At 45.6% G+C, this 24,676-nt stretch overlaps 1 protein-coding gene across 1 annotated transcript in view; it reads left to right on the forward strand.

The window, feature by feature from the left end:
* The window catches only part of GRHL1 (grainyhead like transcription factor 1), a 44,013-nt gene extending 19,920 nt beyond the window's left edge, over window positions 1–24,093 (forward strand). The window contains exons 9-16 of the mRNA XM_063330463.1: window positions 5,694–5,852; window positions 12,151–12,238; window positions 14,447–14,586; window positions 16,013–16,050; window positions 16,153–16,241; window positions 18,041–18,126; window positions 19,913–19,977; window positions 20,865–24,093. Coding sequence (XP_063186533.1) covers window positions 5,694–5,852; window positions 12,151–12,238; window positions 14,447–14,586; window positions 16,013–16,050; window positions 16,153–16,241; window positions 18,041–18,126; window positions 19,913–19,977; window positions 20,865–20,979 — 780 coding nt within the window. The 3' untranslated portion in view covers window positions 20,980–24,093. The remainder of the gene's footprint in view (window positions 1–5,693; window positions 5,853–12,150; window positions 12,239–14,446; window positions 14,587–16,012; window positions 16,051–16,152; window positions 16,242–18,040; window positions 18,127–19,912; window positions 19,978–20,864) is intronic.
* Window positions 24,094–24,676: the final 583 nt, after the last annotated feature.

Raw genomic sequence — 24,676 nt, forward strand, 5'->3', positions numbered from 1 at the left:
TTATATTTGTCCAAGCCTTTGGAGAAACCACATGCATTCAGCCATCATCGACATTTAAATAACAACCTTTGAGCTTCCGGGTAACTTTTCTTTAGCGGAGGGCTGATAAATGAGTTGTTTGTGGAATTTGGGCCTGGGACTGCTCCTTCAGCTAGCCAGCAAAGAGTGCTGTGACCACACGGCTGCATAACCCCGAGTTGCGCATGCAGCTGCCGGAGACCAACCAACCTGGTGGCTGCTGGACATTGCGTTGACATTCCCAGAATTCCTGCCGGCAGCCAGGGTGAGGAGCGGCTCTGTCCTGGCGTTGGTAATAGCTGTGTAGCTTCCTGCTCCCTACTGTTGGATGGTGCATGTCTTGGTCCTCTGAGGGAGAAGAGGAGGAGGTTAGTTCGAGTCTTCTAGTCCATATCCAAGTCCTTTTATTTAGGTCTGATGGATCCTTTACCTTATTTGTTCCTCTGTTTTTTAATCTGCTGTGGTAGCCTCAAAGGCTTCTGTTCAGATCAGTTCAGTTAAGGGCTATAGAAATCCTTGTCCTGCAAAAAGTGAAAATAACTTGTAGATCAAGTCAGCTGTGCAGTGACTGCAGCCTTCCCTGGCCAGAGACCACAGGAATGGCCTTGCTGCTCTGCGGGAAGTGAGAGACAGGATGCGTCCCGTGAGTCCCAAGGGCTGTGTGTGGCCTCAGGCTGGTCTGCAAGTAGGATGCACAGTGATCAGTCCACAGGTGAGACACTGCCTTTGTGTTGGGGAAATGGTCCCAGGACGCACTGGAATCCCTTTGCCTACTGTATCTTGGGCAGAACGTTGAAATTATTTAGTCAAGGTCAAGAAAAACAGTATCCAAGTGTATTCCCTGGAAGGAATCTCATTGCAGTTTAACCTGTCCCTGGTTGTCGTGTTGTAGGCTGCAAACTCTGTATTGTGTCCAAACACAGTAATCCATAATCAAAAGCATCCTGACAATTTAAAGTTGAATATAACATTAAAATGAGAGGCTTTTGCCTGCTAGTGCTAGAATAGAGCTAAAGTTTTATCAGAATTTTCAATGGAGAAAGAAATACCTAATGGACTTGGATTATTGAGTGAAGTCTTCATCCTCTGGGTACAAAAATAGAATGGAGCATAAGTAGGAGGAAGTGAATTCAATTTACCTGACTTCTGTTGAAATGAAAGCCACGTGGAGCAAGGGCTGGAATAGTCCCAAGTCTGTCTGTGTAGGGTCTTACCCAGAAGGGCGTACAAGGCTTTGCACGACGGGGGGATCTGTTACGTGGCTGTTGCAGTCTTGCCCACACCTGTGTGTGCGCTGGGGACTGTCCAGAGTTTAGTGTGCTAATACCCATCTGTGTTGTTTGCCTATGGCAATACAGACATTGCCGTGTACCTACATATTGTTCCTTTTCAACTTTGCTTTGCAGTGAGTCAGAAGAGGCTGTACAAGGTGACATTTCATCTAAAGCTGCTGCATATGTAGCCTTTGGACTAATCAAAAATTGCTGGTGCTTTTTGTGTGACAAAAGAGCATGGTGTCCAAGATAAACCAAGGAGAGGAGATCTGGGTATGCAAGCCTTCATTTAAAAAAGGCATCTTTCATCTCGCTGACAGTGAGGTTCCTGCAGCGCTTTGATTGCGCTTTAATTATGCCTGTTTTTCCTGGTTTGTTTGAAAGGCAGATCTTGTGTGGAAGGTGCTGTGTGGAAAGAACTTGGCTGTCTCTGCTGCCCTTCCTTGAGGGCACACAGCAGAGCTGCCGGATTAATTTTTTTTTTTCCTGCATTATTAAAATGGAAGATTGTTTCTCGTAGATTTGAACATAGGTGCACGGTGTGTTTCTCCTGAGTTAGGCGAGGAGTGGTCGGGTGGTTGAAACAGACTGGGAAGTCATGAGGTCTGGTTTCTTCCCACACTGACTTCCAGCGGGATCCTGGAGGAGGTGCTTTAATCCTTCTGCCTTCAGTCCTTCGTTGTGTGCGGCTGGGCTGCTGCTCCTCTGCCACAAAGGCTGCAGGAAACCCGGCCTGGTGTTGGGTGGAGGAGGGTTTGTAGTGTGTTGGAGTGTTGGCCAACAGGTAGGGGCGGGGGGCGGTTAACAGCTCGTACCAGCTCACAGGTTTCATGCTGTTTGGTGTTTTGTCTTTAAACCTCACCATTGTGAAGCCATTTGTCTCGATGAGAATCTCAACTTTGATTAATAATAATAATAATTTAAAAAGCCTGAAAAAATCAACAAAAAAGAATGGGAAAATAAAGCCAGGCTTTGATTGGAGATAAAAGCCTGGAAATGTGATTCAAATATAGACTTAAGGCTTAACTGACGAGCAAGCAAAATTACTTGAGAACAGGTTTCTAATCCTTTTAGAAATCTCAGTTTTAAAGAAAATCTGCGTAACTTTTGAGGGCTTGACTCATGTTTGTAAGTGCTTGGGCTTGACAGTACTCTATTTTTAAGTGCTGTCTTTATGTTGAATCTTGGGAGGTGAAATGAAAATGTTTTTTTTAAAAGTAACAACAAATCTTAATATAGCTGAGAATGCGGAACTGCCCTTAGAAAAATAGGTTGGACACATGAAAAGGAATCCTGCTCAGCAGGCTGAAGACGCAGAACAACTTCTGCGGTTACGTTTTTCTTTCTTCTGGCAATTTTAGGGTGGGGATGTAGCTGGCGCAGTCACTTGGCCTTACGTTTCAAACGCAAGTCAAGTCTTCCTGAACGAAAAAGCACCTGGCTTGAAACTGTTTTAGCCCAAACTGGAAAAGCTGTTCGCTAAAACTCTGTCTTTGTGGAACTTGAGGCAACCTGAAGTCGCTCAAAAATAGGAGTTACAGGGTGGGTAGAGAGGAGCAGATGATCCTTTTGAACTGAAATGGCTTTGTACGAACAGGAGAAGACAGGCTGGCGCTCTGTTGCCTCAGAGAGGTGATTAGGTTTTAGTTGCCATCTCCTGCCCCGAGTCCCAAAGACTTAAATGGCATGAAAATGAAGTCAGCTGCTTAAAGTCAAAGCTAATCAAATGAGGAGACTCTAAAGTAGGAGGATAATCTTTGTCATCTGACAGGCAATCCCAAATTCCCATGGGATACCCATGCAGCTCTGCTGCTGTAGCACGTGTAGTTGTGCTGAGACCAATGCTTCTTCCTACCTTCAAGACAGCGTGCCGCATGGGCTTTGCGTGGCTGGTAAGCCACGAAAACTGAAAACATAGACCTGAATTATCCAGTAAAAAAGCGACACTGCTTGCGAGGGAACTGATGGCGGATGCTGCACATGGAGTCCACTGGTGTCCAGTGGTGTGAAACTCAAATGAGGGATTTCGCAGAAATTTTGAGGCTGTGGTGGACCTGCTGACATGGCTGCTCGGGCATGTTTTCTTGTAGAACGCAGTCATTTCTTCATACAGACGTGAGAGTTGCGTGTGAATATTCAGTATGGGTAAATAAATTTAAAATTAAAATTTAAAATGTAAAAATATGCAAACACCAGAGCTGAGGCTCTTGTTAAAAAAAAAAAAACCAAAACCCTGCTCAGGGAACACAATTATTCAGGCTGTGCATCCATCTGATTACCTAGCTGCGAAGTGGATGAAAGCAGCTCTTCAAACTCCTTGAAGCTTTCCCCCGGGGTGTGCCAGCGCCACAAGCAAAATGCCCTTGTAAAGCTGAAGGCAGCAAAAAGGGAAGCGGGGTGGATAAAAGCAAGCAAAGCTTAGTCTGGGGAAGATTGAAAAGAGCTTGTTTTAAAATAATTTTCCTGGCTGCCATTTGGGATGTGTTTAACGCTTTCAAAAGAAGTCGTCTTGGAACAACGCAAGTTTGGGATGCTGAGGGACAGGCTGGAAGGTGAGCGGGCACTGAGCGTTGGCTCCTTCCGCGCTGATGTCCCTCTGTGTCATCCTGGCTTGGGCCACCAGAGCGCAAGCAGTGCAGGTCGGGTGGCTGGCGATGGGGCTCTGCTGGCATGCCACGCGGGCGTGAGTTAGATGTTGTCTCACACGTCTCAATGTCCCTTTGCACAAGAGGGACTCGAGGGGGGGCATTGCCAGCTCTGTGAGATGGTGTGTGTGCACAAGGGAAGGGATGGTGTGCCAGCAGCTGTCTCCCCGCCCTGGGATAACCGGTGCTCACAGGGGCTGCAAGGAGTTGCATGTGAATCTTGAACATTCAGACAAGTTATTACGAGAGATGATGCTTATCTATGCTATTCTTTTTTTTTTCCTCCCAGGCTTTTCATACTACTGTGTTATATATGGGAAAGAAAAAGAGTTTATATCCCTAATCTGGTGAAAGTTATTACATTTCCATTTCCCTTCTTTTGTTAAAACTAGTAAAGGGTGTTGCTGAACCTGTGCAAAGAAGCCCGTGATAAACATTTTGCAAAACCGCAAATCCAACCCAAACCCATAAGCTTCTCAAAACCTACCTCGAGACTTTGCAACACCGGGATGGCTCCGGGAGGTGGCACTAACTGACTGCGGAGCCTGTCAAACGGGTGCTTCGTGGTAGTAGCACAATAAGTGAGCAGTCAGGTGGTGGGACAGTATTCCTGCAAGATCTCTGCCAAGATGCTCAGGCTTCCAGGGCTTTGATTGTTTTTAATTTCTTTTTAAGCAGTGGGTTCCCAGCCTCTGTTCTTGACACGGAGAGGAGAGGAGCCATTGCAGGTCTTGGTAGCTCATAAATTCCTGGTAATTAATCACTACAGCTTCTTCTGAGACATACCGGTAATGAGGATTGTGTCTGCAGAAAGGCTTGGCACAAAGCAAGTGCACGTTCTGGATACAAAGTGCTCTGGTCTATCTGTTCATATCCACACAAGGATATTTCTTCCTTCTGTTAAGCAGCATTTGGCTTGTTCTCTGGTTGTGGGTTGTTGTTGGGGTAGGTTGTGTGTTTTTTTTTTTTTTTTAAGGCAATTATGAAAATTAAATTAGATATGTTGAAAATCTCTCTTAATTTGTTTTCCCCATAATTCAATTTTTTAATTAGAGTAATGAAAATATTACTCTTTCCCTTTTGATCTGAACGCTAGCAGGGTATTGTAGGTCTTACTGGGGAATATTCACAATGGTGTTCATCTTTTAAAGTGTAAAGTGCAGAAACTCTTTCACTGAAATAACGGTATTATTCCTGTGTTTAAAGATAACATGTTGTCTAGTATTTTTTTAAAAGCTTTTAATATCACTAAAAAAAGTACCCAACCAAAAAACCAAAACCAAACCAAAAAAACCTCCACGTAGTTTCAAGCATAAGCTGTGCTCATAGCAGCTTACGTAAAACTCATGAAAAGCTTTGTTTTAACTTGCCCAAAGTAACGTAAATTTTTTGAAGCATGGTTGTATTCTTACCAAGGTGGTAAAACACTGGGCAGTGAGGCTTGGGTGTAGGAGGATTACTGTTACAGAAAGTTTGAGATCTTGAAAAAGATGGGTGGAGTCTTCATAAAGTTTGAGAGTTTGTTGAAATTCACTCTGGACAAAGTGGCTTTGTCCCTTGTAACGGCTTATATAAAGGATTAAGAACGTAGTACTGCTTGTTGTGGATTTTGCCTGATCTCTCAGAAGACAGAAGGTCCTACTTGTAGTGCTGAGGACCAGCATTTAGATCTGCACTTGCCAAATAGTCCCTTGCTCAGCGGCCAGCCAGGAGTCTGTGTGTCACTACTGATGGGTGCTGCTTTCCTCTTCTACAGGTTTTCATTTCTGTGAACTGCCTCAGCACGGATTTCTCCTCTCAGAAGGGAGTTAAAGGCCTGCCCCTGAATCTTCAGATTGACACCTACAGCTACAATAACAGGAGTAACAAACCTGTCCACAGAGCCTACTGCCAGATTAAAGTCTTCTGCGACAAGGTAAGGTTGAGTCAATGTGCCAGTGACCCTTTGGAAAAGGCTATTCCACAGCTTAGCAGCTTTTTTTTTTTCTAATTCTGGCACTTGCTATTTTGGCCCATTGAAAATTCCCATCTGCATTCAGCCTTTGCAAGGAAAGAATTTCAGCCCCTTCTGCTTGGCTCATAGATGTTATGATGACCTCAGATAAATTTGCTGCTCTAAAATTGCTGGAGTGCTGAGAAGTGTTCCTGAGCATTGACTTTGGAGAAAGGTCAGTCAGTGGCAGGAGACTGGCTGTCAGTACTCCAGGCACTGGAAAGTCCCACAGAGTGCCATCGGGAAGAGAAATCATTGCAATTGATTGGAGCAAGTGAAGGCTTGTCTTTTTGCCCAAGTTATGTCTTGTTGGTCCTTCTAAATTTCTTCTAGTGTTCTTACTGCATTTGTTATTAAAAAACAAACCAACAAAAAACCAACTGGTGACGTGCACGTCTTGAGAACAGAAGATGTTGCTGTTTTCATTGTGCTGCTGTGAGATACAGCAGTATAACTAAGCCCATTTACAAGCTGGATGGGTGCTGTAATTTGACTGCTCTGCCTAACACATTTAGCACACAGAATGAACACCCTTCCCAAAGCCACTGTTCACCTGAAGCTGTGAAAGAAACATAGCAGGAGCTGAGCTGAAAGCACTTGTAAAAGCTTCACCGAGTTTGCAAAGAAGGGACATTTCCCAGTCTTTGTAACCTGTTCCTGCCTGACCAGTCTTTTGAAGGACCAGAGCAAGTAATGTGCAGTGTTGCTGTTTGACTGGGATCAATGCCGGCTGGACTTCCCCAGTCTTCCTTTTGATCGCTGTGAACCACACTGACTTCCTATTTTGCTGGCATCCCGCTTGATTAGGGCCTCTCATTCTTTGCATCCAGACTCCATAGCACAGACTCTTTGCAAGTGATATCTCAAATATCTCTCTGTGCAGCTGCAGGTCTGAGATGGGCTTGTGGCCGTCACTCTTGAGTTCTGTGCTAGGTTTGCACTGGTTACATGCTCTGTGGTCTTGCCTTGTTGTCATCCCTCAGGACACTGCTGCAAATATTAATCTCCGTTGCTCTCCTTACCTCCCAAAATATACGGAGCCCTCTGCAGTCTGCCTCTGCTGTAGCATCCCATTGACCCATCCTGCCGTGTTTTATTGTCCCATCTATATACTTTAAATAGGCCTCTGCTTCCTTGCATGGTTGGGAGCAGCTGCCTGTAGGCAGCTGCCAATGTAAAGCTACTTAGTCATCTTCCTTCAAGTGCCTCCTGAGAAGGCTTCCGTTGTGATGATTTCTGCAAAGAATTTACCATGGAGTTAAAGAACGCTCTCCAGAGCTATCTGAAAGGCTTGCCAGTGAGCCTAAAAGGCTTGCGTCTTTTGGGCTTTCGTCAGTCTTTTTTTTTTTTTTTCCCCTTCTTTTTTCTCTTTTCCTTTTCTCCTCTAAAATGAGATTGAAGCAAGTGTGTCATCTACAACTCTTCCATTATCTGGGACCCTTGTGTGTTATGAACCTGTACTCACTGGTATTGTAGAGAATATAGACTTGCTGCGGGGAAGGGGGGGAATCTTCTACTCATAAGATGACCAGTCAGTTACCGATACTGCGCTAAAATTACTGACAGGCTTGTGCCACTGCTAATAAGACAAATCGGTCAATAAAAGGGTAGATGTGTGATCCCAGAGGGGAAGGGACACTCTGTCATTCGTTTAGTGGCCAGCCCTGCCTAAACCACAACAACATAGCTTAAAGGAAACCATTTGAGTCTATACCATAAATCTCAGTAAAGCTATTAGTACAGTCATGCCAATGTATCTTTTCTTTTCCTTTGGGATTTTGACCTTTCCTCCTGCTTTATTCCTCCAGATACTTTGCAGATTGGCCCTGAATTAAAAGGGGAGGGAGGGAAGGAGAAAAGATTACTTTTCAGTATTTAATCTGACTGTTGCTCGTTCTGTGAACAGGCAGCCAGTGTGAGGCTGGTGCCTGATGATTCTGTAATTTGCATTTGTAGAAACGGTGTTGAAGTTTGCTGCCTTTCAGATCAGGCCGGGTCTGGTAATGAGAGCTGGGAATGGAGGCCAACAAGCTGAATAGCATTTATCACCACATTGAATCAAACTGTGTACTCAATCGCTTGTTTGAGGTGCCAGGCAAGTGCTCCTGTGAGCAGACCCATGTCCTTACATCTGCAGGTACCGATTTGTAGACCCCAGCGCTGGCCACCTTCTCCAGGCTCCTGTAAGAGCATTGGCATTTCAGAAGGAGCACCCATCTGCCCTGCTTTGAATCTTGGGTAATCAGTCAGCTGGTCTTGAATGTTTACAGGACCATCGTTGCTATAGTATCCACACGTATTGCTGTCCTTAATGTGTCCTCAGGTGGCCACTCTTACCTGTAGAAGCACTGTTGTCCATGTTTTCTTTGTGGAGGGCCAAGTCTATCCTGTGGAGGTCTGTTGGAAAAAAAAAAAAAAAACCCAGCACAAAATGACGATGCTGTGGCCGCCTAACAGGGACAGCTCTGTGTAGGTCCCTTCTATTCCTTTGTCTGTTAAGGCTGTGCTTCCATTGCTTGCCTGAACTGACTTTGAACCCAGACGCTGGCATGGCAGGCAGTCTTCTGCTGTCTCTCTCTTTTTTTTTTTTTTGGGGTGTGTGCGTACAAATTGGTAGATATCCTACAGAAGGTCAAACAGTTTAGTTAACACTTGCACGGGAAAGGAGTGAAGGAGGAGGATTCCCACGCTTGGTGTGGAAGGGAAAGCTGCTGGTAGCTTGTTTCTAGTTCTTGAGATCAAGTTTCTTCATGTGTTTGTGTCTTCCCTTTTGTTCTCTCTCAGTGGAAAGGGGGTCCACAGGTGCCCAGGATGTTTGGTTTTCCTCTAGAGCTATGTGGTTTCAAGACCTGAGTAAAGCTGTGTGGGCGTAATGGTGACATCCTGTGGCATGTTACAGCACAAGCTTCGTTCATGCTTGGCCCAGCATTATTTGGGCTGTGTGGGGGTGACCTGTCCCAGTGGAAGACAACCTTCTGTGCTGTAAGTTGTGCCTCAGCTAGGCATCCACACAGGGAAGATTAAATGCAGGATTTAACAGGCTATAGCTAGTGTTGCCCTCTGGGACCTGCTGTTACTCTTGTTGTGATAGGCAGTGCTGTGGGAAGGTTTTTATAGGATGGTAGGAATAAGCGAGTGAGATCCTGTTGGAAGGAGAGAGATGGGGCGAGGCAGCATTGATGTGGATGGGCAGCAACATGGAGACTGTTCCTTCTTTTGCGTAATCACAGACTACAGGTGGGAAGGCACCTTTAAAGGTCGCCTACTCCAGTGCCCCTGCTGCGGGCAGGGACATCTTCCGCTAAACAGGCTGCTGGCCATGAACATTTCCAGGGATGGGGCAGCCACAGCCTCTCTGGGGAGCCTGTTCAAGTGTCTCACCACCCTCATTGTAAAAAAAAAAAAAAAAAAAAATATTATTCCTTCCTTGCATCCAATCTAAACCTACACTGTTTCATTTTAAAACTGTTGCCCCTCGTCCTGTCACTACAGGCCCTGGTAAAATGCTACCCTTCATCTTTCTAATAAGCCCCCTTTGTATACTGGAAGGCTGCAATAAGGTTTCCCTGGAGCCTTCTCTTCTCCAGGCTGAACAGCCCCAACTCTCTCAGCCTGTCCTCATAGCAGAGGTGCTCCAGCCCTCTGACTGTTTTCGTGGCCCTCCTCTGGACCTGCTCCAGCAGGTCTGTGTCTTTCCTGTGCTGAGAGTTCCAGAGCTGGATGCAGTACTCCAGGTGGGGTCTCACCAAAGCGGAGTAGAGGGGGAGAATCGCCTCCCTCAACCTGCTGGCCACGCTTCTTTTGATGTAACCCAGGACACAATTGGCTTTCTGGGCTGCAAGCACATACTGCCAGCTCGTGTCCAATTTTTTGTCCACCGGTATCCCCTGATGGCTTGGCTGCTAGGGCCACAGGGCAGAGGAAGAGCTTGAGTGGTTTGTGGGCTGTGTGCCAGAGCTGCACCCAGTGTGAGAGGGCGTGCAGAGAGGCGCGGGGGAGCAGCTCTCCGGCTTTGGAGCACGTCTGACTGACAGCCCACGTGTGGAAGCGGGGAATCCTGTGATGCCATGAGGGCTCCGGATCCCAACGTGCCATGACTTGATGTTGCATCCTCTCCCTGCATCTCTGTTGCTTTATCAAATACATCACATTTCTCTGCAGAGTGAAGGGATGGCAGCTCTCCTCAAAAATGCCGCTTTCCTTTCTCAGCCCAAGAGTCCCTTACACAACTGGAGACTTTGAAGGAAAGAAAAAGAACAAAAAAACCAGAACAACCCTGCAGCCTTTAGCACACAAGCAAGAGTGTGAAATCTTGCTTTTCAGACTGTAGGCTGTTCTCTAGGTGATAAAGTTGGAGAAACCTCTTTCTTACAAGCTTATTTATTCCATAACAGCAGAACACAGGATTGCTAATGTTTTTTCTTCAAAAGTATCTGAGCGTGGCTGTTGCTGAGCTCCACTGGCAAGGCAGAAAAACCTGTTATCAAGACACAACTTTCTCTTTTTATGTGGAATTTGACATGTGTTTACCTGGGCCCCGGTAACCTGGAACAAGTTGACTTTCAAGCAGAACTCTGGCTGTAGGTATGGGAGGGCAGAGTTTTTCTCAAACTGTGTGCTCTTGATGGATTAGCACATTCTCCACAAGGAAGCAGGTGCTGTTCTGTAGCACAGTGTTTGAGTAGCAGAACTTTATTATTTTCATGTGAAAGGTAAAACGCAGGGCTGGAACCAAAGCTGATCTTTCTGCTGTCAAGCTGAGGTGTTGTGACTATTCTGGTAAGGGAAGTTGCAGAGAGGTGTGGGTCCAGCTGTGCTGAGGTTTAGGTGGGATGTCTTCACTGTAGTGGGCTGTATTGCCTTTATGAGGCCAAACGAAGCTGGCAGTGTCTGTGTCTTCATTAGTATTTTTTTTGCCTCTTTCGCAGCAGCTGCCTGAAACTGCTTGTGTCCCTGCTGTTAGGTGGAAGAAAAGGTGATATATGTTAACGCACATCAAATATTTAGGCTAATTTTCCTTTTTATTCCTAGTGCAAACGTGCCTGCTGCTACCTAGCAGGCGTAGGCATCCTGTCATCTATAGAGTATTGATTTACTGGGAGGTTAGCAGGGCTGTTGCCTTAGGCACCGTTTCCACCCCATCGCCAAGTGTTTTTTGTCATCTTGTTCACCGTAACTAATCTAGTCTTCCTCCAGCACTGTCCAAGGATGTGGGTGTGTTTTGGCAGCTTTGTAGGGGTGGGAATGAGAAATAATGGCTTCCTGTGGCTGGAACTGTTACCTCTTGCCTCGCTTTGCAGGAGGGTGTTGGGAGACAGGTAGAACTTGTGTTATACCAGTTTGGGCAGTGATCTGGTGGTAGCATCAGGATTGAGTGTTGGGGATCTATTGTGGGCTTATCACCGTATGCAACTGGCAATGTGACATCCCTACCTTAACCCACAGTCATGTTGGGAGGGCTGGGCAGAGCTAGAGGAACGAACGTGATTCCAATACAAACCTTCTTCCTTCCTCCTCTCTCTCTGTCATAGCTGCTTGCACCTTGCAGAAAACATAGTTCTCTCCCTACTGCTGCTTGGTTTGGAGGGCCGGGAACCATGGCAAGGACCTGGTTAGGTATTTGTGGATTCCCCCATAGCCTGGCCCCAAAAAAAAGAGAAGTAGTAACGTCTACCTTACAATTATGCCTGTCTTCAACTTGAGATCAGTGCAGGCTGGTATAACTGCTGCCGGTTCCATGTGCAATGTGCAGGAGGGTGTCTTGCACTTGGTGATCCAAGTGTGGCTTGATTTTTTTTTTTTTTTTTTTTAATACATCAGGATTTAATGATGATGTAGTGAACTTTTAAACTCAGGGAACTTGCAAGTTTTTATTGTTTTGAACACTTCAAGTTTATTTTATCTCACGTTTCATACAGTTGTTAAAGCTGTGGGTGTCTTTTGTCATCATATCCCCATCTGACTTGAAAGAAGAGCAAGTGTTTGCATCTTTGATATGGTTATTGGATTTCATTAGGTGACAGGACTTGAAAGTAAACACTGGGCAGATCTCCAAGTTGTCACGCTCTGGCAAACCTGCAGTTTGGGTACCGTGGAGCTGATCTCCACAGACACAGCTCTGGAAGAATCGGTGTTCCTGCCTCTGCATCTAGAAAAACCCAAAAAACTAAAACCAACCCTCTCTCTCTCTCCCCTCTCCCCTTAATCTCTTGTCTGGCAGGGAGCAGAGAGGAAAATCAGGGATGAAGAGCGAAAGCAAAGCAAAAGAAAAGGCAAGTGCAGTGACCCCAGCTCTCAGTTGAATGCCTGTAAGTAGAAATTATTCCGTCAGTATTTTAAATATTAGATCTGATTTTGGTTACAAATAACTTGTGCAGTAGAACTCTAAATCAATTTTTATCCCCTATGGAGTAGTGTTTGTTTTAAGCAGTTGCTTATGGAACCATTAATTGTGTTTTGCAACATACTGAGTCAGTTAGGATTTCACGTCTGCCTAGTTCTTCCTGTCCAAGGCAGGATCCTGTTATGTTTTAAATCGTGTGAGTTCTTTAGCAGTTGAAAGGGTGAGTGTGTGACTTTTAGGCGCTGCTGGAGACCCTGTGGCAATGCGAGGCAGCAGGTACTGGAGCTGTTCCAAAGTGTTTCCAGGTTGGTCCTAAACTTAGGCTTTAACTTAGATTAAAAACACGTTCGTAACTGTGCAGCAAGGTGGTGGCAGCCTTGGGACTGAGCCTCCCACCTCCCAGCCTTACGCTTACTCTTCTAGAGCAAAGTGGTCCTTAGTAAATAATTTAAATAGAAGATGTGAAGGCCTCAGCACTCGTAGTATGTAAAGACTGTGGAGCTTCTTCTGGCTGAGCATCTTTCCTTTAACCGCTGCGGGTGACTGCAACAGATCCTGCGTTTGGATGACTAGTTATTCACCTGCTTAGAGGAAAATGTATCTCCCCGCTCTTCCTTTGCACGGGGCAGGTGCGTGTTCTCCCTGGCTCTGCTCAGTGTGCTTGTCAGAGCCGTGCTTTTAACAGTCCAACTGGTTCAACAAGCATGCACCTCATGGCTTGCTGGGCAGGATTTTCCTGACACAGCAGGTACAGGCTGCTGGAGCAGCTTCAGAAGAAGATTATTAGGGAACCCGTTTGCTCAAGGACAGTTGCAGAAAGGGCTGGGTTTTTGGGCTTTTTCCCAAAGTATGTGGTGTGAAAGGCAGGCTTATGGCACACAGTTAGCATTTCACAAAGGTAGTAGCCCCAACGGCTCCCAGAAGATTACCGCATGCAGCCCTTCGTAATGACTGGAAAGTGCAAACAGTTTCAATACAGATTTCCAGGATCTTATGATGTTACAAAAGCCGCTTTCCAGTGTGAACTTCCTAGGCTTGGGCTTAGCCTGATGTGACCTCTGCTTTCCTGGAAAGTACAATCCATTGCTGTTTTGCTCTTGTGTGGGAAGTTTTTGATTGCTTTAAGCCATAAGCTATTATACCCACCTCCACGATCACAAATGCCATGTGTGCATGGACTCATCAACAGCAGAGATAGTTTGTGACTTCTAGACAGTTATTTTCTAAAGGGATTGAGCAATCTTTAAAAAAAAAAAAAAGTTTTGCAAGGGAACAAAAAAGTATCTTTTCCACTGGGGATATGAGAAATGTTTTACTTGCAGTTGGTTTGACACAAAAATGAAATGTTTCCGCTTGTTAAAATGAATGGAAATCTTCAGCTGGGGTCAGTTTGATATGAATGTGTCTGAAGTGCATTTTAAGGGACCTCCTGCCTCACTCTCTCCCAAATGGGTCTTTGTGGGTGAAGTCTGTGCACTTGGTGTCTTGTGTCACGTCAGCTGGTGCATTGTGAGAACCAAAATACTCTGTAGGAAATGATGCTGGTCCTGGAGGGGGATGAACTGGGGTCTGGCAGCTTGAGGTGACCAGGATGAACAAAAATGTAAAATTTGAAAGTGTGGAATAGGAATGTAACTCCAAATGTCACATCTTGCACTAAAAACAGTATTTGTACCACCTCTGAAGTGTGATAGTGCTTCTGTGGTGCTGTCTTTGAGAGGCTCCCAACTGGAACCATGTAGGTTGTCTCTTTGTCTTCTTTCTGCCTTTATGGTATGGGAAATCCAGCAACCTTTTGAGGGAACGGATAGGGAAAAGAGGGTCTCGAACTAGGTTTTGCCCTCTGTTTCGATGGTTTGCTTGGTACATGGAAGACCTGTGTTTCTTTGTTGGGGTGAGTGGCCAGACCATTCTCCAGGCCAGTTTAATATCTGAACAAAGTCAAGCAGCTCTCTTGGAGAGATGGAGCAAGCACCTACTCCTTTGTGGGAAAAAAAGCTGTTTCCTTGGGGTCCAGGCCCTCATCTGAGACATAGACAACCCCACTTTAGACTCCTCTGCCACAGGAGCTTCTCCCTTTGACCCTGCCTGCAGAGTGCCCTCGTTCAACAGCATATATGCCTCTTGCCACAGCCCCATCGGTGTCTTCATTATTCTCTATTCCAATCTGCAGTTTCTGATGTCAAAGTGCCGATGCTTCCCTCACACAAACGTACAGACATCACCGTCTTCAAGCCCTTCATGGATCTAGACACTCAGCCAGTCCTTTTCATTCCTGATGTTCACTTTGCAAATCTTCAGCGTGGGGCTCACGTAAGTAAAGCTCGTGGGTGTGGGGATGAGGAGGGCTATGGGATGTATTTGCAAAAAGCCTAGGATGCTGTGCGTATGTATATACATATGAAATGCCAGAATATCTGCACAGATTCTGTAAACAAATACAGGCTGAGTCTCACGTGAGCAAGAGACATTGCTCCTAGTCGCATTGGCTGGAGTTAACTGGGGATGTTTTATGAATAAATTATTTGCCTGTGAACTCCCGCTTCCATTAACCTGAAATAATGTTTCCAAAGCACGTCCAGTTGAGAGTTCATTGAGTGAACTGCAGGCTGGTTTTCTCTTGTAAAATCCATTGTGTTCCTGGTGCGCTGCTGTAGACCTCGGGCTCCTCCAGCCTGCTGCTGCAGGGTGAAAAGCCGTTCTGTGGAACTGGCAAGCGTGTCAGCTCTGTGATCCGCTGCCAGAGTGCCCTGCCTTGGTGTTCCTGGAAAGTCCCAGCTGACGGGAAACTGGAAGGGAAAAAATTAGAGTGCAACCAAGTTTCAAAATCTTGAACTTCCCTGTGCTGGGAGTCCTGGCACGCTCTACCAGAATTTAAACCTTACTTTTTAAGAGCATTGCCTAAACTCCTAACAGGGATGGAGAATAAACTTGTATCTGTAAGGCTGACTTTTCCGCGTGTTTTCCTATGAAGGCTCTAGTGCTGAGCTCTCAGAAGACTCTGTGCCACTCCAGATAGAAAGCTAGTTAGCTCTTGTATGTTCCCGCCTCTCTCATTTGAGATCCTTTAATTTCTCTTTATGAAAAGAGGTAAAGAAGATGCTTACTGGCTTTTGGAAGATTGAGACAAAGTGTTGTTTGATGCAGGGTTGAAAGATAATAAGAGGAAACTAATTCTAATTCTGGACAGAAGTGCAAGTATTATTTGTGTATTAAAATGAAGGCCAATGTTTATTGCTTGGACCGAAGCATCTTACTTCCAGTAATGTAGTCATGGCTGGTTCTCTCCTTGACAGCCTTGGTTTCCCCTGTGTCCTGTCAATACATCAGTATGTGCTTACAACTGAGGTGGGTGGGTGGGCCATCTGCCTGTCCCCTGTGGCTCCCGCCATGGGCTCAGGGGTTCCCTGTCCTTTAACTTGATGCTGTTGGACCTCTGCTCATGCTGGATGCAGCAGAATTGTTCCCATGCCAGTGACTCTTTAACGCAAACAAAGCTGCTGCTAAGTGGCTATTAACAGATAGCACTTAAGCACTTAGAGGGATGGGGGGAGCGTTGGCTGCCAAGACCATGTTAACCAGCTAATGGGTCTGTCCTTACGCAACTTTGCTTTGTAGCATTCAGAGCGATTTGTAGTATTTTCCGAAGACCGAGTAACACATAAGGTTACCACTAGCTAGCTAATTCAGTGTGTGCTTTTCTGCATATGTCAAGAAAATCTCCCTTTTGTTTTAAAAGGTCCTTCCTGTTGCTTCAGAAGAACTGGAGGGTGAAAGGTAAGAGCGGCTGTACTTCAGCCTACTGAAGTCTGGCCCTCAGACAGAGGTGTAAGTCGCTGTAATTGTACCGCTGCTGACTTTTTGCCCTGACGTTGACAGCTCCAACCTAAAGAGAGGAGCCTATATTGGGGAAGAGGACTTTATTGGTACTCCGAATAAAATGGCCAGAATAGAAGAACCAAAAAGAGGTATTGTTTTCTTCTTTCAGAGACTGAATTATTGGATTATTTGTCCATCACGATAGAGAGATGCATCTGAGGTTAAAGAGTTGTTTTAATTTAATTTATTTTGGAGTATACTTTAGCTTGATCTTTCTGGCTTTGAGTAGTAATAGAAAGAGTTGGTATATTAGGATGTAGGTCAGCTCTGCAAATGTTTTACAATGTCAGAATTTCTGGGGTTTTCTGCTGACTCAGAAGCTGGTTGGGTCTGAACCTGTAAGGAAAGAGACTCAGAGGCGGTGAGCAGTTTACCAATCTCCTTGGTGGACTTGGGGGAAGAAAAATCATCATGTAATTCACTACAAAATACTTTGGAAATCTTCTCCAGGACTTTACGCAATGAATGTCAAGAACCAGTTCTGGGTATAGAACTGTTGCATCTGTCACGGTGCCGGAAAATGGGCGGTTCACTGCTGAGAGACAAACTGAGAGAATATTCTGCTTATTTTTAACTCATTGTCCACGTTTGCAATTTGATGTGGGATTGGATGTTGTTGTGGAAAGAGGTGAGAGATCCCTTTGGAGATGGTGTACTGGATTACCTGCCTAATGACAGCCGTGTGTGGAAGAACCATGACAAAGCTTAAAGGATTAAAAGAGAAGGATTAAACCTGTGATGTGGCGAAGGTTAAGTCTAGCAAGTCTGACCTTAATGGAGCTGCACTTCCGTAGTCTGGATAAACTAGTAAGGAAGGATGGATTTTAGAAAAGGAAATTAGACTTCTTGGGTTTTGTTGTTGCTGTATGCCATAAAATGAGACCCATGAGTTTCTCTCTCCTTTGACTGGTGTATTGTCCGACCTGTGCTGTAACTGAGGGTGCGTGTGCTGTCTTCACTTTTTAAATCTACAGTCCTTTTTTTAAGCCTGCGTTTACCAGAGGAAGTCCATCAAGGTGCTGTGCCGCCCCGAGTTCACCTTGTTCAATTAGATAAGTCAGTAATAGTTCTGTGTTGCAGGTGTGTCAAAGCTGTGGCTGATGAACCCTTGTAAACAGCCTGCAATACCTAGTCATTAGAAGATGGATTAAAGACAGCAAAGCTGTTGAAGTCCAGGCTTTCTTGCTCTCATGGCTTATTCCTCAGCCTTAATGCAGTTTTGATGAGGCTGATGTTATACACAAGGACTCCCTGCTAGCTTGAGAATGCTAGGGATGCTTACCTAATTGGGTTTCTTATTCTTTCATTGCCCTCCTAGTAGGAGACTAAGTCTGCGTTGTGTGTCAGCTGGGGTAGTATAAGCATTACTGAAACATGGCAAGGGGTAGGAAGAGAAATGAGAGGAGCAGAGGACTGTACAAATAAATAACTTAAAAATGAGGAGGTGGCCAGGATTGGCTTCACCTGCTGTGGTGGCATGTGTCAAATGATTTTATTGTGCAAGGTCTTGTGGCAGATGACCTGTGAAATACGGATACCCAAGAGTCTCGAAGCTGTGTTTTTTGCGTTCCACTTTCCTGAGTCTCAAATACAACCTTTTTCTTTCAAGTAATAGAGAAAATAGCAAATAGTGAAAAATTTAAAAGTATTTTGACAATAAAGATGTTTGAGCACACAGTATTTCTGTGTGCAAAAAGTATGTTTTGAGCTAACCTAGCTGTGGGTGACTTTTGTGCAGTCTTCCATGTATATTGAATATATGGGTGTGTATATATATCTCTTCACGAGCTCCTCAATGTATATTATTCAGTACCTAGCCATTATCATATACAGATTGTTCTTGAGGAGTAATTATGTAGTAAATTCCTCTCTCCGATTTGCTTTTCAGTGTTGCTGTATGTCCGAAAAGAGTCAGAGGAAGTCTTTGACGCGCTAATGTTAAAGACACCATCTCTGAAAGGTCTAATGGAAGCGGTAAGTAATATAGCTGTTTAATAGTCCTTGCCACAAGTTTGAGGAAAAATCGAGTGTAGTCCCTTGCTATCCAGTCCTTATACACTGGACAATCAGGAGCTAGACTCTCAATTGCAGTTTATGTCCACATATTCCTGCTCTTCTGGATAAGAAGCGTAACGCAGATTTCCTTTCAATAACACGGCAATTAATGTAAACAATACTTTAATTTATTATTAAAGGACTTCAGGAAGTTTCCCTTTTGAGTGTCTTACTCCACGTTTGTGGGGTCTGGGTGTAAGAAGGTGTTTCTCGACCTTCCTGAAAATCCAGGTGTGTCACGCTTGATGACTGGAGACCTGAGATAGTTCCAAAATAACAGGCACAGCTGGAGAAAGCACCTTCTAGGCTCCTCTCTAATGCAGGCTCTACTTTGGCCAAGCTGCAGAAGCAGCTGTGTAGGTCTCTTCTAGCTGCATCAAAAAACAATCAACAGACTCCCACCGTGGGTGTCCCTCATGTCAGAGAGGGTGTTTTAATTAGAAGATGGAGTGAATTCCAGAACACGTTCAGTGGTTTGGGTTTATTTCAGTCTTTCAAAGCCTTGTTTGGGGGCCCCCCCTCCCCTTTCATAACTTGCTTATGAAGAGAGGTCCGTGCCCCAGCTTCTGAGTGTGCTTGAAGACTTTTATATATCTGTGCACATGGGCGTGAAATTGCTCTCTGGTGCTTGACTTCCAAAGCAGCTTTCTACTACCCCTGCTGCAGTGCTGCAAAGGAAGTACAGAGCTTAACTCTGAGGAATGGTGTAATGTTTGGCACGAGCTCAAAACTGACGTTTCTGGCTGCCTCTTTGTGACTAATGCCTTGTCGAAGCTCAGAGTATGGAGGCTTCGGGGCTGTACAGCCAGCTCCTGCTGTTAGCTTTGGGGCCCAGAGATGGTTCTGTAACCTGAAGTTCCCTCTTCTGGCTGTGGGGCTTTGCCAGCACAGGCAGGCTGGAGACGGAGGCTAATTGCAGGGGAAGTGAAGGCTATGAAGTCCTCTCCTACCTCGTGATCCTGAAGTGAAGTTGCGCCTTTGTTGTTTCACTTCTTAAAGCAAGGAACCAAGAGCTCACAACTGTGTCTTAGAGGAAAACCCCCTGTGCCTTTGCATCCTGAAATGGCATATCAGTTTTGTACTTGCTGTCAGTGTGATAAGAACAATTTGCCAAACTAAACGAGGCTTCAGTTGCTGACCTCATGGCTTTCTGGAGGTTCACAGGATGAACTGCCGTGGTTAGTGGCTGTGGTTTCATGCTGAGGTCACCCTCCTGGCTAAGGGCGGCATTCCTGATCAGCTCCTGTCCTTAGCAGCAGGGGTCTTTGCTCTCTTGCTGTTTTTTTTCCTGTGCCAGCTCTGTGATGACTAGCTTTCACCTGATCCATCAGACACTGAATTTAGAAATGGTTTTCTGTATGCTAAGCGAACAGAGAGCCAAGAGAGGATGAGAACCAGGCTGAGGGGTGGGGTTTTTTTCTGCATGGGCTTTTTGTTGTGGGAGCAGGAGGGTGCTTTTTGAGAAGTCAGTGGCCAAGTTTAGAACACGATTAAATGTTTTGCACAGAAGTTGGCAGACTGCAGAAGAGGGGTTCTCACTGGTAGTCTTATGCTGCAGTTCAGGATTTAGTATTGCCTTTATGGGGCAGAGCGGGTGTTCGGATTTGCAGACCTTTTATTGTTCCTTTCTGTAAAATCGTAAGTGGAGGGCAGTGCCAGCAGTCTCCTTGCTTCACAAATGCTTTTTTTTCTTCTTTTGTTCTAGATATCTGACAAGTATGACGTTCCTTTTGATAAAATAGGAAAAATCTTCAAAAAATGTAAAAAAGGGTGAGTATGCAACTGTCTGAGAACATGAACTCCTCTTTTCAAACTTGTAGGCAAATCTGCTTTGTAATTCCTCCGTGCACTGTGCAACGCAAATGCCGTTTGCGGGTGGGTGGGTGTGGATGCCACGTACTAATCCTATTGCAATGTCATTCATAGAAGACCGGAAAGGCACTATAGAAATAGGTAGTCTGACTTCACTAATTTTCTTGTTGTTTTTTTTTCTCTAAAGTCACTTTGGTGTCTTAGCCCCTTCCCCAAAGCCCCTCTGGCTGGCAAAATACATCCCTTAATCACCATTGGAATGTAGTTTAAAGGCTTGTGTTTTCATAGCAGAATTAACACACTGGGATAACTGCAAAAGGTTTGAATTGGTGGTAGTTAAACCACTGCTAAGGACAGCTTTGTGTGTGTGTGTATGCGTGTGCGTTGCATTCATGTGCGTGTGCGCACCCACAAACACACAAGTATTTCACTGTTGTAGCAAATGAAATGAGTGGCCAGGCGTTGGCTGTTTCTTCCCCACAAGCTCTATAGGGTTTTGTGATGGTTGTTTATAGCTGTCAGACAAACCAGTTCAGAGCCCCAAGGTTGCCCAAGTGTTTGCAGCTTCAGAAGGTTTTCCACCAGTTCTGAGATCTCCCTCCCTTCCTGGCCCGGGAGCCTGAGTTAACCCTTTCATTCAGATCCTAGAAGTGTGGCTGCAAGCCTTGATGGCAGGATTGTGTAAAAACAGCTAGATCTGCAATAGGAAGCCACGCGTCAGAGAGAGGTGAGCAGGGATCTTGCGTTACCGCTGGACAGTCCAGGCTTTCTGAGATTTGAGGGCACCTTTGCTATCTTTGGCATTTAGAAAGGTAACATTTCCCTGACTTATTTTATTTTTCCAGAATTCTGGTCAACATGGACGATAACATTGTGAAACACTATTCTAATGAAGATACCTTCCAGTTGCAGATTGAAGAAGTTGGAGGATCTTACAAGCTCACTCTCACTGAGATCTAAGATCATGGATCCTCTGTGGATTTTAAACAAAGGTCTCAAGTGAACATTTTCCCATAATTTAGGATGTTGGGCAAAACACTAATCACCTTCTCCAGAAGAAAGCCAGGCGTTGACTTGTTCTGGGGAGCAGAGCAGTGTTTTAGCTTAATACATTTGTGTTTCTGTTCTTTCCAAAGAACATTGCAATGCTCATGACCTTATTTGCACTTGAAATGAGCGAGCAAAGATCAGTGATTAAATAGAGAGCATGTATAAAACATTAGTAAATACGGGAGGGGAAACCCCCTGGAAAGGTGGCCTTTTAGAGTGGTGATATCTTATTTATCTATTCAGTATCCATGTTTGAGCCCGTTATCAGCTAATACCGTTTTATTGGACTGTTTTCTGCTAAGTAGAGCTGCAAAACTACTAATTGATACTAGTAGGAATTGCGTGCAGGTTGGAGAAAAGTCTTTATAATGTTTACTCTTGAACAGGGGCAGACTACTGAAATCACTTGTGTCATTTGGGGGGAATGTAAAACTGCCTTGCTTATGAAGAACTCGCCTTAGTAACTGTGTGAACTCTCATCAGATGAAGCTATATTGTATATAAGTGCAATATATTTTTGAAGGTTTGTAAATGTGTACATACAAGTGATATATAATATATATAAAATACGGTGTTCTGTATATACCGTGAATATATGCAATGAAGCCCATCTAAAAGGATGCCATATACAGAGAAAACAGATATTTAATGTAACTATTTAAAAACGGACAAACCCTTAACACGCACCAAAGGTGAGCACACATTTGTACGTTCATAGAAGGCACAAGAGACCTGCTTGTTTAACATGGATCTTCCTACATGGAAGGAAAAAGGTTCCGGCTCTCTCCTAAGCCCTCCCGCCCAGCAAGGCGACGGCAATCCTGGCTTCTCTGATAAACTGCCAGTTTGAGCCCCACAAAGTCTGCGCGCTGCTGCCCTGAGAGGTAATTTGGGACAAGTCTGAGGGCTGGGTTCCAAGAGGAGCTGAGCAGATGCAGTTTCCTTGAAGTCTCACTTCTGGGGGTCAGGAAGAAGGTCTCCTGGAGGGTAGGTTGGTTGATTTGTTTGTTTGTTTGTGTTTTTGTAGCAATGTACTTCAGGCTCAGCTGAATGCTGCCCACTACAGCAGCTCAGGCTGGATGGGCTCCTGCATCAGAGATAGCTTGCAAGGTCCTAGGATGTTGACAGCTGGAAGCGCACAGGCAGGGCTTTTGAGAGAGGAAGGCAGCATCCTGGCTCAGCAGGCCGAGCGTTAGCGCGGACTAAGGGCTGCAATCAGGTTAGGCATTCCTGGTGTGCGTCCATCGCCGGGCACTGACCCATTGCTGAGGTGGGGAGACCAAACAGGGGCAGCTGGTAGCAGGCGTCCTGAGCCTAGCCCCAGCTGGGAGTGCCAGACACCTCCAAAAAATACTGCTCTGCGGTAGATTGTACAGTATTTACTCATCGCGTGCATGTGCTTATGAAGGAAAGGCACCCTTTAGTTAGTAGCGAGGAACATTTAAACAGCAGCACCTGGCTCTAACGCGAAACCTGTGTTACAGGGTGAGCAGATGAGTGTGAGTACCAGGTCCAGTGTCACCCGGTGCTTTTGTTAGGGATTTGGATAATGAAAGAGACATTTATAACATTTTCAGACAGCACAAAGCTGGGAAGAGCTGCAGGTGCATCACCTGGGACATGAAGGTCAATCTGGATAGGCTGGAGAAATAGTCTGGAAAAGTAGGGTATGATTCTACTTAACGGCTAACGATTCTACTTAATGGTTAACAGATCCTAACCGAATGTTGTTCAGCTGTGTCATGTTGCTGTTTGGAAGAGGGAGGTAAATGCCATGTTGAGTTGATAAACAGGAGCACGACCTGCGAGAAATGAGACCCGCCTTTTGCTCTACTTGGCATTGCCGAGGCCTCCGCTGGAGCGCTGTGCCCTGTGCTGAGCCTGGCCTTTCCAGCAGAGCCTGGTCCTATCCCATGTCCCAGAGAGAACAGACTGCCCCGTCCTCCAGGCAGAGCTCGTGGCTTGCGAGGAGGAAGGATTGGATGAGTTGCCTGGTGAAGGGCCGTCTTCAGAAGAGAAGGTTTAGGGGAGCAGCCTCCCAACACATGAAGGTGTTCTCCTGGTCAATCGCAAGTGCAGTGAGAAGTAGTGGGTGTAAATTGCAGAAATTCAGGTTAGGTGTCGAGGTGATTTTCCCCAGTGAGAAGAGCAGTTTGCCCAGGGGGGCGGTGGAGTTTGGCGTTGAAGGTCTTTATAGCCAGGCGGGGTGGACATAGCTCTGGACTGTCACAGGTATATTTGATTCTCCTTTGGTGCTGAGACTAGGTGACCACTTGAAGTCCCTCCCCACTATATTTTTTAATGATTTACATGAAATATAGTATTTTGAGATGTGTGTTGGACCAGTCCCGAGCTGGTTCATAGACTGCTCCATTCCCCCCTCCCTCCTCCTCCTCCATTGATGGGCCCCACGGGGGCTTGCCAGCGCTCTGGGCACCGCATGGTCCCCTCTCGCTCTGTGGCTGGAGTTGAGCAAATTCCACGTGGATGCATCTGTGACTGTGGGCAGGTGGATGGAGCCCGTTGGCCTTGAAGCCAAAGGAGAGAGGCCGGCATGGAGCACGGCGCTGAAGAGACTTGGCCAACACGTGTCACCCCGTAGAGGAATCCACCACCTGCAGAGCAGCCACGGGACTCGTACCCAGCCGACCGACTCGCCGCTTGGGCTTCCCTTCACCAGTCACGGGGAATAATGTTACTATGGCAAGGGAATTTTTTTTCTAAACCTGATATATAGAATACGTATATATTTACACATTTTTATTGAAAATGGAAGTTTTATTACAGAAACTCAGTCTAGGGTCAGGGAAGTAGATTTAGAGTCTCTATAGAGGTAGGATTGACATGAACGTTATTTCTTTTTACTGCTTAATGAAGTATGTGAACTAAATCTGACGATTGTTTTCCGCTATAAGATATTCTGGGACACGGGTCTTATAACAGTAGCAGCAATGTCATGTATGTTTTATGAAACTGATTTTTTTGGTTTTGCCTGCTGTTTTTTAATTGAAAAATGTATTTTAAACCAAGCTATTAAATTTTATATGTTCATTTCTAACGATGAGTCTTTTATCTAGTAAACGCATCTGTCCTTCCCCCCCCCCCCTTTTTTTTTTTTGACAGGGGATCTATAAAACAAAACTTTGGTGACTCTTTAGTAGTTTCTCCTACTCGCAGAAGGAAATAATCCCAATGCCAGCCCTGCTGTTATTCCCACATGAGTTAGTCCCGTTCTCATTCCCTGCCTGATTTCAACCAGCCTCATTCATTTTTGAGCGTGGGGAAGCCGTGTAGCGTCGTGTCCGGGAAGGACGCTTTCCTCTGGCAGTAAAACAAAACCGAAAGGCCCTCGGGGAGCTCAGGTGCGCCGTGGGTGATGCCTGAAGGTCTCTGCTGGGGGTCGAACAAAAGCATCGTGGGCACTGCCACCTTGTGCCCCGCTGTTGCTCTGGTGTCTGGGGAGGTGTTCGCCGCCTCCTCTTCGCCGTTAGAAAATGTCTCGACAAGCCTTTGCTCTAGCTGCCTCCCCAGCCCCCGCAGCGGTGGCGGGGTGCTGCCCTGGGGCAGCGTCGGTGCCCACACCCTCCCAATGGCTGGGCTTGCACCA

Source organism: Chroicocephalus ridibundus, chromosome 3 (genome assembly GCF_963924245.1).
Source record: "Chroicocephalus ridibundus chromosome 3, bChrRid1.1, whole genome shotgun sequence".
Lineage (NCBI taxonomy): Eukaryota > Metazoa > Chordata > Aves > Charadriiformes > Laridae > Chroicocephalus > Chroicocephalus ridibundus.